The sequence below is a fragment of the Dermacentor andersoni genome, chromosome 2 (assembly GCF_023375885.2).
Source record: "Dermacentor andersoni chromosome 2, qqDerAnde1_hic_scaffold, whole genome shotgun sequence".
NCBI lineage: Eukaryota > Metazoa > Arthropoda > Arachnida > Ixodida > Ixodidae > Dermacentor > Dermacentor andersoni.
This window is the reverse complement of record NC_092815.1, coordinates 110,494,863-110,508,513: the sequence shown is the minus strand read 5'-3', so window position 1 is coordinate 110,508,513 and position 13,651 is coordinate 110,494,863. Positions and strand designations below refer to the sequence as shown.

Sequence of the window (13,651 nt, the reverse complement as noted above, 5' to 3'; positions counted from 1 at the left end):
GATACGAGGGTCCAGGTTTCTTTTGACCTGCAGGCCAGTGCAGTCCCATACAAGATGCTGTATAATCGGGCTGATGCCAGCAGTGCATGTTATGCAAAACATTAGCAGTACTGTTGATATTTCGTTGCCATCAGCCATTTACAAATTGTGTGGGTCCTCTTCTTAGCCTGTAGGTAAGACTGGGAACAGTTCTTTAATAGAACTCTGCATCAGAAGGTTTTGTTGTCTGGCATTTTCTCAAAACTTGTGCAGTAGTTTCTCATCAACTGAGATGTGTACATTTCTGATTCGTGTATGATTTCATTTAAACTTAGAGGATGGGAATTTTCATAGAACTTCAGCTAGTATAGATTGTTTATTTTCTGCAACAAGACGCAAACCTGACTTTGTTTTGTCTACCTTTGTGCCACTATTTTCTGTATTGAGACACTAATAAGCATTATCTTAACAAGGGCCATTGCTTGCCTTATTCACCTGAATTTTCTGTGTTTGTGACTATAGTTGAACCGTAGGTTGGGGATGTATATTTAGAACAACTGTGTGCGCGGCTTGAAAGGAAGCACATTCCAGCCTAGTCTCATCTGGAATGGCCTTTGTATCCAGTGCTCTACATGTGACAGATATGGGGTTTCTTGTTGTGTTATCAGCGTTATCAGGGATCCATAACCTGCGCAAGACACTCTCGCTGCATCAGGTTGTCCTTGAGTCGTAATCGGTGCAGCCCTTAGCAAGATGGGACCATCATTTGTGCGTTTACCTCAATGCTTGTGCTAGTCTGTTTCTGAATTGACTCTGTCTGTACCAATCAGTTCTGTGATGTTCACTGACGCAGTATAAACGAGATAGCTTTATGTGGTGCCATTCAATTCAGTGGCTGTAAATTGGACCCTAGACACTATCGTTGCCAAGAAGTTGTTCACCCATTCAGCCGGTACTAGTTCACGCGTTACACAGATAGTTTCCTTCTAAATTTCTGTGTACCTCGTCTGCCTCCCAATGCACCTGTTATGATCATTTATCAATATTGTTGCAGTGACACATTTATTCTGTGCAGGGCCGCCCCTTCACCTCGGGCTCCTCTTACTCCGGGTCTCGGAGAAGCAGCGAGGACTCGACCGATGGTCTCGATGGCCGCGACATCAGGGTATACGTGCAGCCAATCATGGCAATCTCTCTTTCTTTTGCATGCAACATTGGAAGTGTGCAGTGTGACCTTAGCTGAGTAGCATTGATATCCCTTTCATGTATCTTTCTCTAGGACAAAAAGAATCGATGAAATATATGCTCATGTTCTTGCACTGTGTTGATGAACTATGTTTCACACTAGTAATTATTTGGATAAGTGACAGTGCCGCATATACTCATAATAGCTACACATTTCCTGCCTCCCAAGAATTTGCACAAAAATAAAGACAAAGCTTACAATGAACTTTGCTTTTACCTTTATTGCAGTAAGAATGCTATATGAAAACGAACTAGTCATCTTCGCAAAATGAAACTGCCTACAAGTGCTGACCAGCATGGATCATTAACTGAAAGTATCGTAAGCACAGTGAGAAGGCTGTTGTAGATAACACCGGCAGGTACACATACCAAAATAACACTGTGGCTAGTGAAGGACATTGCTAAGCGGGGTTCGTTGTTTTTCTTGTCAGAAGCTAATGCACTTCTCCTTCTTAAGATATAAGTGTTACACATGTGCACAAAGTGTTATAATAGTTTTCTTCTTTCTTTAAAAAATGTTGGAGCAGTTGTTGCTTCGGTGTGGCTTTTACACAAGTGCATTAAGAATTTGTCATCATTCTGGGACAAACTTTCTTAAGCAATGCTATTTATTATTATAATAGAATGGAAATTAACCACTATGGGCCTACGGATGCAAAACTTGACTGCAAAACTTGGATGTAGCAACTGTATTGCAGTAACAACAGCATTTGATTGCAATGTCCTTTCTTCTGACTGGTTAGCTTTGTTTCAGTCAATAGCAAAAAGATGCTGTTTCCATGTGCAGCATCAGCTGCAGGATGTCGAGGAGAACTTCCGCAAGGCCATGATCAGCAATGCTCAGCTGGACAATGAGCGCACCGCGCTGGCCTACCATGTGGACACACTCAAGGATGACATGGAGGAGCTTACCGAAAAGTTCCTGCATGTGCAGAAAGACCACCGGGACAAGTCCCGGGTAAGAGTTGTGAGGTTCCTCCCTGTAGCTTCAACTAGAATGCTGCTCTGTGTAGCCGAAGTTCTATGCTTCCTGTAGCATAGAAACTGAACATAGTTTTTTTTTAAAGCCAAAGCTTGGAAAGCCGAATGACTTAGGGACAACTTTCTGCGACAGTGAAGGGAGAGCAATGGGGGTGTAGCTACTGTGCATTTGTTCTTGGAGCAGATACTGAATCAGCAGTTTGCTACTTGTGATGGTTTCCCATTTGCACAGAGAAACAATAAAATTCGAATTGAACACTGAGTAGTGTATTTTATGTCATATTTTATACAAATGCTGTTGTGTGTTTGTTTTCTGCTCCCTGGCTTTAACAAATGTGAATGAAACTGGATTTTCTTGTTTCTTAAGAAGGGTTTCCACATATATACTTTGCCTTTCTAGCTTTCCCTTCATTGCCTGAGAAAGTTGTCTATGAGCATAATTGGGCTCGCAGTGCTATCGTGCTCCAAATGCACATGCCTCCAAAGCAGTCGCAGCACTAAAATATATACTGCAAATAACTTTTATACTGATGCCCAGTGGTGTGGAATTAGCTTTTGAAGGTGTCTCAAATACGCTTGGCCTTCACTAGCTGCTTTTTACAGTATTAAAGTTGGTGCTTAAACAGTAACATTTTACAAGTGCTGAGAATAATTGTACCTGATGTATTAGAAAACCACTTATCCAGTTTTCTTTGAAGTAATCCTCCTTGCTGAAGCAAGCATTGGAGTAGTTCTTCCAGAAGTAAAACATCTGAACTAATGTGTGACTCTGTTTCTATTGGTTTGCTTTAACAGTTTTTCAAGGTGTCGTGAGAAAGTGCTGCATGAATTTTAAGACACTGTATATTTAGCATTCAACATATGCAGTACAAACAAAATGCTTCGCTGCCTCTCCTGCATAGACATTATATTCACTGGCTCTTGTCACACTGACTACCTTGCAACATCAACAGCAAATTGTCCTTTTCTTATACTTTCATTTCTCTTTTCATTATTATTTCTATATAAGTTCAATTTAAAAAAGAAACACAGCTTTGTTTTCCTTAAATTCATTGTATGTTGACTTCATTTAGTTGCTGAAACTCGTAACATATGTTGAAAAACACAGATATCTGTCTGTGTTTTTACAAATTGACAGCTGAAACTGAACACCACAGAGCTCCATGCCTTTTTTTCTGTGTTTTTTTTTTTTTCTGCTCTTATAGTTCCACGCAGCAATGCCAAGGCTGCGAGGATTGCAAAAGTGTTTGCAAGGTCAAGAACTGACACCTTTATATGGCATCGAGCGCGAACCGATACCTTTATATGTGCTTGCCCTCCTGATTGGTCAAGGCACCCATAGCTTCCACAGTGCTGCACAGAACTAAGAGACAGAGACAGAGTACTAGTATGCCCACGCATCCATTCTTGTAAATGTCATTTAGTTTGGTTGTTACTATTGGTAAATTGAGCTTGTCGGTTCCCCTGATTCTTGCTTGTTTAATGAACAAAAGAATGTCATGTGCATTTGTTCATTGCAACAGGCACTGGACCAGCTACAAAGGGATCTGCGGAAGCTGCAGGAAGAGAACGCTTTGCTGCAAGAGGGCATTCGGCAACGAGATGAGCTCATTGAGGTGCGTGTGTTCGGCAAGGCACTTCAGTTAACAAGAAATCGAAAGGCACTAGGTACTATGATTGTTGACTTATTACCTTAACTTATACTGGTGCAGGCAAATGGCCTAGTGCTGGTGCAAAATGGAGATGGCCCAGACCTGGTCACACAGGAGGCAGCCGAGCTTCTTGACCAGGCAGGACATGGCTCCTTAGGTGAGGAACAGCAAGTTAGTTGCCTTGTAATCAACAAAGGTTCATTGCCTGATGGATTCTTTCATTCCCAAGTTTCCACATGAGCAGACTGCTGCAAGGTTCTGCTCTCAAGAGGAAGTTCAAAAGGCTCCCAAAGTCGGATCTTTTTTTTTTTTTTTTTTCTATATTTAATGTGAAGATGGTTATATAAAACTGAGTCGGGTATCACGCTACAGCCGCATACTTGTACTATGTCATTCTTTGAAAAATCTTCGAATGCCCTGGTACGCTCGAGCCAATCGCATGAAAGAACAATCAGGTTGGTTTCCTAATATCATTGCAGGGGGAACCTGTCACCTCAGATTGACCTGCAGTAATGACATGATTGCAGCAGAGTGGCCCCAGAAAAATAAATCTTAGATGCATAAAAACTACAGCTCTTAAATGTGTAAGCATTTCTATGCCTACCCAATGAGGAAACCCGTGTATCCATCACTTAAGACGATCGCTTTCAAGATAAGGCCAACAGCAGCAAGCAAATTTACCTTTGTGTTGCCTCTCGCTTCAGCGTGAACTAAGCGGTGAGAACACAGCACACACGAAGCTATCGGCACTCAGCGCACTCTGTCCCCATCACAGGTCGCTTTCAAGATAGGGCCCACACAACCACGCCATATGCAGCCGTCGCTGGTTGATCACGGTTTATAATGGTTCGATGCAGATGGATTAAGGCTCTAAAGAGCAATAACAACTTATAATGATCAGAACGTCATCAGCACACCTGGTGCCGCCACCTGCAGTAGTTTGTTTGTGTCATTAATTCACTTTGAGCCACTGTCCACTGCAGTTCGTGTCGCCGCAGTGCTGTTGTTTTACTGGTCTGATAAAGTTTCATAACATTTTTTTTTTAATTATGGTGTTTTACGTGCCAAAACCACTTTCTGATTATGAGGCATGCCGTAGTGGAGGACTCCGGAAATTTTGACCACCTGGGGTTCTTTAACGTGCACCTAAATCTAAATACACTGGTGTTTTCGCATTTCGCCCCAATCGAAATGCGGCTGCCGTGGCCGGGATTCAATCCCGCAACCTCGTGCTCAGCAGCCCAACACCATAGCCACTGAGCAACCACAGCGGGTCTGGTTTCATAACATTGATGACACCAGGATGCATAGAGTTGATCAAGTGACACAATGCTTATGCATACTTAGACAACTCCCAGAGGAGTTTCTGCGTGAATTTTAGTGTCAACATGTTTTGTTGGTCTTAATACATGAGACAAATTAGGTGAGGGGAGACTAAAAGTTTTGGGAAGGGAGATGACTTGGAACTGGCTTTTCAAGCTTGAAGCCACAGCTGCTGCTTTAAGAAGCCCTGAAGATGTTGGGACATTGGCATGAAATCATACTTTTTTTTCTTTGCATTTACAGATGTCCGGTTGAAGCGGTTTGCAGAAGAGAAGCAGCAGCTCCAAGATGAGGTGCGCCTTGTGAAGGCCAGACTGCATGCTGCTTTTAACTAAATGCACGGTCAAGTTTTGGCGCTTTGACAAAGAAAACTTAATGTGTAGTGTCCCATTACTCTTTCTTCTCCTCTAGCTTGGCAAAATTAGAAACCGGAAGTAGATTCGTTCAATTTGACTCGCTTCTATCAATGCTCCCGCACTTTGCAGATCAATCGGCTGCAGTTGGACTTGGCTGAGGAGCGGCAGAAGGTGACTCGACTAGAGCAGATCTCAGTTGTGCATGGCCCACAGACCAATGGACCTGAAATGAGGCTCATTGAAGTGCAAAGTGAGTCACTAGTTGCATCAGGACTATGTCCCCCTTTTGCACATCCTGAAACCTGTGGTACCACATAGGAAGACCAGAGTTAAACCCACTCCCAAGTCTGCCCCCAGTTTGCGTAACTGTAGGTTATAAGAAAAATAGCATGAACTACAAGAAAGTAGCCACCCTAATGATCGTAGAATGTAATGAAGCTGTGGCACATGATACTTACAACTTAAGTTAACAGGGGTAAACACTGATGAAAATGAGCTTGAAAGAGTTCATCACTGCCAGTGTTGCCTAGTAATCATTGTGCTTCTGCTGCACTATTTGTTCATGGACCATGCGAGTCCCACTCTGTTGATTCCCCATAAAATGATGTCCCAGCAATGTTTAGCTAGTGAAATTTGATGTGGACCAGCCACCAGACTTCATGCCTAGGCATTCCTAATTCATTCATAATCTGTCCCCACAATTTGGTTATCCTCTATTTTGCCGAACCCAGGTCTCAGGTGGTACCGCAGTATGTAAAACCTCATTTTCGCAGGACAGTGTGGGAATTACCAAATCTGTCATGCATATATATGTGGAAATGGCACTCGTACAATTATCTGAAAATTGTATGTCAGCTTTTACCGTAAACGAAAATAACTGACAAAAGAGCTGCCATAGTGTTGAGCTGCTCAAGAAACTGTATCGGTCCGTAGGTGTGCACTATCAATGCATGATAAGTACTAATGCATCAAACAGTAATCAAAGTGCATTGTAGGTGAACTTTGCATAATTGAAGAGATTAGTTGCACCCGTGTGCACAGCCCAGGTTCCACAGGCATATCTGAACACATTGTGTTCATCAATTCCCACAGGGTTGTGAAACTGCATATCTGTTCCAAAACTCTTGTTCATTTTACTTGCGAAGCCCCAAGTATGTAGTGCAGAAATGAGAACACTGCAACATGCATTACATCAGCTGTGTTAGGTGATGCTGAAGATTGTTCTGGTAAGCTTACCCAATGAAATAGTTACCATGGCTCGTGATAGCACTAGCGGTTGCTTGTCAACTTGCTGTTCCAACTTTAAATGTCGGGGTCACTCATTTTGGGGTCACTAAACATTCCAGAAAAGATAGACTTTGTCATAGGAAGGTCCATCCTGTGCTAATGCGTGCATTCTCTCTGAGCCACTATGATGCCTTTTTCTCGCACAGGGGAAGCCAACAAGCAGGTCGATGACTACAAGTACAGGCTGCGCAAAGCAGAGCAGGAGAACATAGCACTCCAGAGCAGTGTGAGTAGCGGGGACTGATGTTTATATATATTCACAATTGCACTTGTCAACTCCAACCTCTTTTTCAACTCCACTAAAGAGGCTCAGTGCTGCCCCTTAAACTTCAATAGTCACTATGCTCCTGCAATACTTCTGTGCGAATAGTGCAATAAGCAATTGGTTGTCAAGCACCGTTCCACTACATTGCCTGCGAGTAGACACTAAGATTGACCAATAGTGAAATGTTAGCTCAGCAGTTACTGAGCAGCATTATCAGAGTGCAGTAACTCCTTCACTCAAAAGATGGAGTCTACATGAACATGTCATATTCAGGAGTCGATATGAAAGTGTCACACGAAGGGTCGCATAACAATTCATGGATGAGACTTTCCTTTCGTGGAATACTGTGCTTGGGACCCACACGCCCACTGCAGCACAGAGCCAAAGAAAACATAGCAACCCAACCAAAATTTTGGAAACTGCTAAATTTAAATCGAAAGCATGAAAAAATCTGAGTCTGAATTATTGTGTACACACTGTATCAAGACTGACATTTACACATGTGAGATGTGTAAATTCTATTTTGAATAAAATATAATTCTCGGCATACAAGCACCATTAGACCTCGTGTGAAATTCCACTTGCTAGCTTTCCCACACATACTAATTGCCACGAGTAAGATTTCCAAGCTCACGCCCAAAGCAGTTTTGAAGCTGACAGTCGTGCTTATAACAAGACACAAAATGGGTATGCCTTTACTTTTACAAGCACAGCATTGAATGGGGCGGGTGTGGTAGCCTGTTTGCAGAATTCTGTGCTACCTCTGTCATAAATAATGTTAGAATCCAATCTCACTTTCTGCTGTGGATACTTCTGCAGCTCAAGTGGCATTACTATAAATACGAGATTCTGCCTCGTCCTGCTGTTTTGGCTGTTTTTCATGCTTGGTGTGGTTTGCCTGTATACTGGGCATGTGACTAATGACCAGTTTTGTTTCAGCCTTTATATTGCAGTGGCAATTACATGCACTTTACAGTCATTGATGTAGCTTTTGCTTTGTTGTTAACGCAGCAAATGCAGCATATGCCTAGAAACTCTATAGAAGTTACCTTCACTACTTTTGTGTTACTCCCAACTTTTGTGAAGGACATCATAATTATTTCTGAAGCCGGCTCCCATATTTCCTTTGCCACCTAAAGAAAAACTAAAGAGAACTACTAAGTCTGGCTATATTGTCAGCCTACCCTTCCCTGGAAGGTTAGTCTATACCATGAGCAGATGAGTGGTGGGGACACCATCTTGCAATTGCAGCACCAGCTCCAGATAATTCCATACATTTTGACATGGTCTGCTTGATGCTAGTAGAGTGTTTGTCAATAAAGAAAGCTTACGTTTTGTGTAGAGTTGTTGCAAGTGCAATCAGCCAGCTATCGGAAAGTTTTCCTGCACAGGAACTGCCAAACGTGAAAATGCTGTTGCACTGACATCATTTATGCCTCGATCTGGGCACAGAATTCAAAATGTGAAGTTTGTCCTTCATATTCACGAGTAATGATCAATATTTTACACCAAAGAAATACAAATTGAGTTTTGAAAGGGTGCGTTATCACTCTAAACAAACTCCGTGTTTCAACGACTCAAATGAGGTGCAGCAACAGTTGCAAGGGGCAAGATATGCGGACAGCTAAAGCTGCCTACAATGTGGCTTGATGAAGAGTAGTCGAACAAGGAATGTCATATTACCAACGTTTTGACAAGTGGACTATGGCAAGGGGATGAAGACAAGTCCCTTTGGCTTTAGGCAACATTCCTTGTTTGACCCCTCCTCATCATTTCAAGTTTCGAACTCCTGTCTTACAACGTGGTTTGTGTTTCCACAGGTGTCGCGGCTTGAGACACAGGTCTTGCGCTTCAAGGCGACGCTCGAGGAATCCGAGAAGCTTGAAGACGACCTGAAGGCTGAGAAGCGCAAACTCCAGAGAGAGGTGAATACGTCATTGGCAGTGCAGACGTCTGATTGTGTGTTTGCAAATAACACAGCAGTGATAAAAGGACGAACTGAATCATACAGATTTACGGGAACTATGTAGGTCAGAATGCAACAGAAGTGCATGTAAAAATATGATGATGCAGCTGTGACTGTTGATCCTGTTTTTCTATTTCCTTTGTCTGCCCTGACTAGCCAAAAAAGGAAATAAGCATAAGTGGAAACTTATGTGCACTATCAGCATTTGTAACCTTCTTCAGGCTCTTTCATAGCAAGCACGTGCTCAGTGTTGAATACGACAGGATGAAAGACTCTGTTACAGTGAAACCTCGTTAAACCGTAGTTGGCCAGAGCTCGGAAAAAGTATGTACTAAGTGGTAGTACTGTTTAACCCTTTGAGGGTCGATTTTTTTCGCCATATGCGACCGCCCAGGGTCGATATTTTTTATTGCAGATTCCGATTCTTCTCAGGGATCTATTTCGAAAAAAAATTACCGTAATTTTTCTAGGGTGACTAAAATGAGTTCTAGGGTGACTGTAAAATGAGAAAAAAATATTTTGCGTTGGTATATATTCACTCTTCATTCATGAATTTCAACAATAAAAAAGGAAATAAACTTATCAGAATTAAAAATTTGGTGCGTTCTTATGCACATAGTTCAAGGCATTGAAAATCCGCACACGAGAATATTTCGCAAGCCTCAAATGTTCCTGCTCTTACACTAATACGTACGTCCATAGCGTAATCGAACTGCTTAGGTGCGCGCACTCAAGAAAACTGTTTGGTTGTGTGCCCATCAAAAAAAGCAACACGTGTGACAAACTTCCGCTAACCTTCATCTTATTGCCAACAGCTAGGGCAATTAGTTTTCGCGAGTCTTAGAAAAAAAGAAAAGAAACGGAAACGCATGCACAGCGGCATCCTTCCTATGCGCACCCCTGTGAGCACTAAACGAGCGAGAAACAAGCGCCCGTCCTTTGAGTGATTAGGAACAAGATGGCCATCAGTTTCACAAGTGCAAAAAGCCGAAACTGCCTGCGAAACAAAATCCAAATGGCCGCCCGACTGCGCGCACGCCAATGCGCGAGCGGTGGTATATAGACGCGCGGGAGCAAACTAGCGCTAAGACAAACCATGCAACGAAAACCGAGAGAGGGAGGCGCGCGAAAAAAATTCCCTGTATCCCCACATGGTGGCAGCACATGACAGAAAAGAAAAAGTTAGGAAATTGGCGCGCTTTTTAAACGTACAGACGTCGCCGTAAATATACGGCATCGACCATTTTCAGACTTGTTCGCGGCGCCGTATATTTACGTCATTGACCGTCAAAGGGTTAAAGCAGGCAAACTCAGCTAACTGAAAGCCTCTTCAAGAAATTGTGAAATGACTCTGCAGCCTTCTAATATTGCAAATTTTGCATAGTATATCTCTAGCCTATTTGACACACGTGCGAGCTTGGTTTCGTCTGCTCACATTGTCAGTCAGGCGTAACTGAGCAGGCCTATTTTGCCTTTGTCCCCCTTACCTCTATCCTAGTGTCGAGAGGCTCAGGCCAGGATTGAAGAGCTGGAGACGGCCAACAAGCACCTCCAGAAGCGTATCGACAAACTCAAGTCAGCACGGAACAGCCTCAAGTGACTCCAGAGCGCAACGTCTCCAGTGCTGGCCAGAGCTTGCGTACAGGGGCTGTAGAGGTTTAACTTATTATTACCACACGGTCTCTGCCTTCCTTCTCCCTCTGCACCCCTGTGCTCTCCACTTTTTGCATAACGCAAGGCTTGCGAACGAGGCGCATTCCACTTGCGGTGGGCTCTGCCAGCGCCTTCGGGCATTAATAACGAGCCATCAACCATGCTGTGTGCGGGTTAGGAGTGGAGAAAGAGCCTGTGAAATGTAGTTTGTTCCTGCAGTTTGTCTAGAAACCTGTACATATCCAGAGGCAGGGAGTCGCACAGAAACCGCCATATCTTGTTTCCCGAGTGGTGTGCTCCCATCCTCGTGGCAATGAACAGTGTCGCGAAAGTTGCGACGTGCACGGCGTTGTGCATCGGAGACAATGGCCGCATGCGAACACTCTTGAAGGCCAGTGACCACGACGGTAGGCAAATGGCTGGCCTATATCCGTCCCGTAGATGTGACCATGGGCTAGTGTACCATTCGGAACTTTTCCAGCAGCTGGATTTTATACAAACACTGACGATAAACTATTAGTGGTAATATAATTCTGTGTGAATGTTTCCGAGACTTGAGGGAATTAATGTGGTTGTGGTGGTTTGTGTGTAACAACACACAAGAGTTGCTTGCACTGCATTTGCGTGGTTCACAGATGCAAATTTTTTTGTGTGTTGCAACTGGTGGGTTGCATGGGTCCCTTGTGCCCACGGTGTGCTGGCCCTCTCCCATTATCCACCTGTGTCCAGTGAAACAGAAGCTCAAGCTTAAATGAAGTGTATGCAATTCTCACCATCTGATGATAGGCCTGCAGAGACAGTGAACTGCACACACGCATGCAATAAAGATGTCTACTTCTGCTGCTTTCACCTTTTCTCTTTTTTTTTTTTTTCAAGAAAAGCCAAAGAGAATATTTTTGCCAGCGTCACAACATGGCCAGCAGTACATATGTTGCTCGGTTTTTCTGTCATTTCAATCGAGCATGTTTACATTGTCTGGACACATCGCAAGTTCCCTTGCTGGTGTGCAGTTTCATTTGTTGTTCTGCAGCGCATGAACCTTTCTACTGTGCTTCTAGAAGTCCTTACTAGAGTGGGTGTGGACGCATGTGCCCTTGGGCATCGGTTGAAGGTTTTTATTGGAGTGAATATCTATGGCCACTGGGCCAAGTGCATGAACGTGTTAAGGCTGCCTTATTTTTTTATTTCCAGCAGGGCACGAGTCGAGACAGTGGATTTAAATGTGTGCAGTGCTGTGATGTTCCCACGAGTGCCAATTACTTGCCGATTTTTTCTTTTGTGCTTGTCACCCACTTGGCTTTGCTGATGTTCAAACTCTGATCAGTTTCCCTCCACCTCTCACTGAACTGCCTTTGAGCCTTCCTTGCCCTAAAAGCCGGAGAGGGAGTGTCCTTATAAAGGGCTTGGTTATGCAGTGGGCCCTCTAATAATAACCTTTTGGGGCTCTTTGTGCAAACAAGTCTTTGTCTTTCCTTTCTTGAGGCTGAATTTGTGTTCACGTTAGCTTGCTGCATTACTAGGTCTGTGCTCCTCATATGCAGCATACAAGTCATTTGATAAGTTTACTAAATTTTTATTAGGTGGCACCACGCTTCATTCTACAACACCATGGCTTGGAGATATCTCGCTTAGGACAAACTAAAATTGTAGCAAGAAATGACACATCATTGTGTTCAGCAAGTGTTTGCAAGGAACATCCCTTCACTTGTGAACAAGAGACTTGCCTGGTAATGAACAAACATCACAATGACCCATTTCTGTTAACCCTTTATTCATCTACTTTCTCTGCTTAACTGTATGTGCTCCCTTTTATTATTTGCCTAGCGAACTCTAGCCCATTGTGACGGAATTTTGGCAAGATGCGAGGTGCTGGTAATGTTTTGCAGCTCTTTATTATCGGGGGCTGTGAAGTAGCCCCTAGCACTGATGGCAAAGGCAAGCACTACCTTTTCGATCAAATTGAAAATTTTAAAGCTTATTCGGTCAATGGTGACTGTGTTGCAGTATAAAGCCTCTCCTCCTCAAAAATGAAAAAGTGTTTATATTGCTGTTTGCCATACTTGTCAAATGACTTGGGTATTACCACGTTGCAGTACAAGGCCAAGGCAAACTAGTTTGCTGAAAGAAAGTATCCTTGAAGCTGCATCTATTTTTTTTGGAACTTATCCTACTGCTGCGATGCCAGTAAAGGAATTCACTTCTAACATCACCTGCCTGTCCTTTCAAGAGCGCAAAGCAGTACAACGTAGCTTCCTTTCTACCAGAAGAAAAAAAAAATGAGCAAGGTTTCCTAAAAGCAATGTAAAATGATGGGTGTACGAAATACATTGTGTGCACATATTTTTTTGGCGTGCTAGCAGTGAGGCTTTCTCTTTTTATCCTGAAAGCATGGTCCTCCCTGCTCTCAACTGCTGGATACTCTGCGGGGTGAACTTTGACCGAATGTATAGGTTAACAATCAGTGGCCATTGTGCCAAGGTGATAGCTTCCGCCACTCTGACACAGTTCATCTTGCTGAAATAACTGAGAAATGGCTCAAACAACGCAACTTGGGTGAAGCGTGTGAACACTTGAGCAAATAAAAAAAAAGAAAAGCTGCACACTGTGTTCTTGTCTGCTGAGTGTTTCTTTTGCTGTTGCGAAGCTCCTACTGGATGGCAGCGCAAGAAATTACATCAGAGAGCACGGCCAAACTTTAAGCTAAAATGGAACATTAGGATTGAGCCATATTGTCAGTGCATGCCTCTGAAGCACACAAAAAAGATTTATTATGAAGAAACACCTTAGAAGTTCACATGAATGCAAGTTCTGGTGAGCTGTCTGGCACTGGGAAAAAAGTAATGGAGAAGTGGATTTGAACAATGATGAATAATGGCGATTGTAATGACTGCAACGACAACGGTAGCACAAATGCACATGTAGCACGATACAGAGTGCAGTACTG

General features: G+C 43.2%; 1 protein-coding gene across 3 annotated transcripts in view; it reads left to right on the top strand.

The window, feature by feature from the left end:
* LOC126541240 (leucine-rich repeat flightless-interacting protein 2) overlaps positions 1-13,307 on the top strand; it is a 53,078-nt gene extending 39,771 nt beyond the window's left edge. For all 3 annotated transcript variants that reach the window (XM_050187934.3, XM_050187936.3, XM_055076597.2), the window contains 9 exons: positions 1,055-1,144; positions 2,012-2,182; positions 3,729-3,821; positions 3,918-4,014; positions 5,424-5,473; positions 5,666-5,786; positions 6,970-7,049; positions 8,909-9,013; positions 10,553-13,307. In XM_050187934.3, the coding sequence (XP_050043891.1) occupies positions 1,055-1,144; positions 2,012-2,182; positions 3,729-3,821; positions 3,918-4,014; positions 5,424-5,473; positions 5,666-5,786; positions 6,970-7,049; positions 8,909-9,013; positions 10,553-10,654 (909 nt within the window). In that variant the 3' untranslated portion in view covers positions 10,655-13,307. The remainder of the gene's footprint in view (positions 1-1,054; positions 1,145-2,011; positions 2,183-3,728; positions 3,822-3,917; positions 4,015-5,423; positions 5,474-5,665; positions 5,787-6,969; positions 7,050-8,908; positions 9,014-10,552) is intronic.
* Positions 13,308-13,651: the final 344 nt, after the last annotated feature.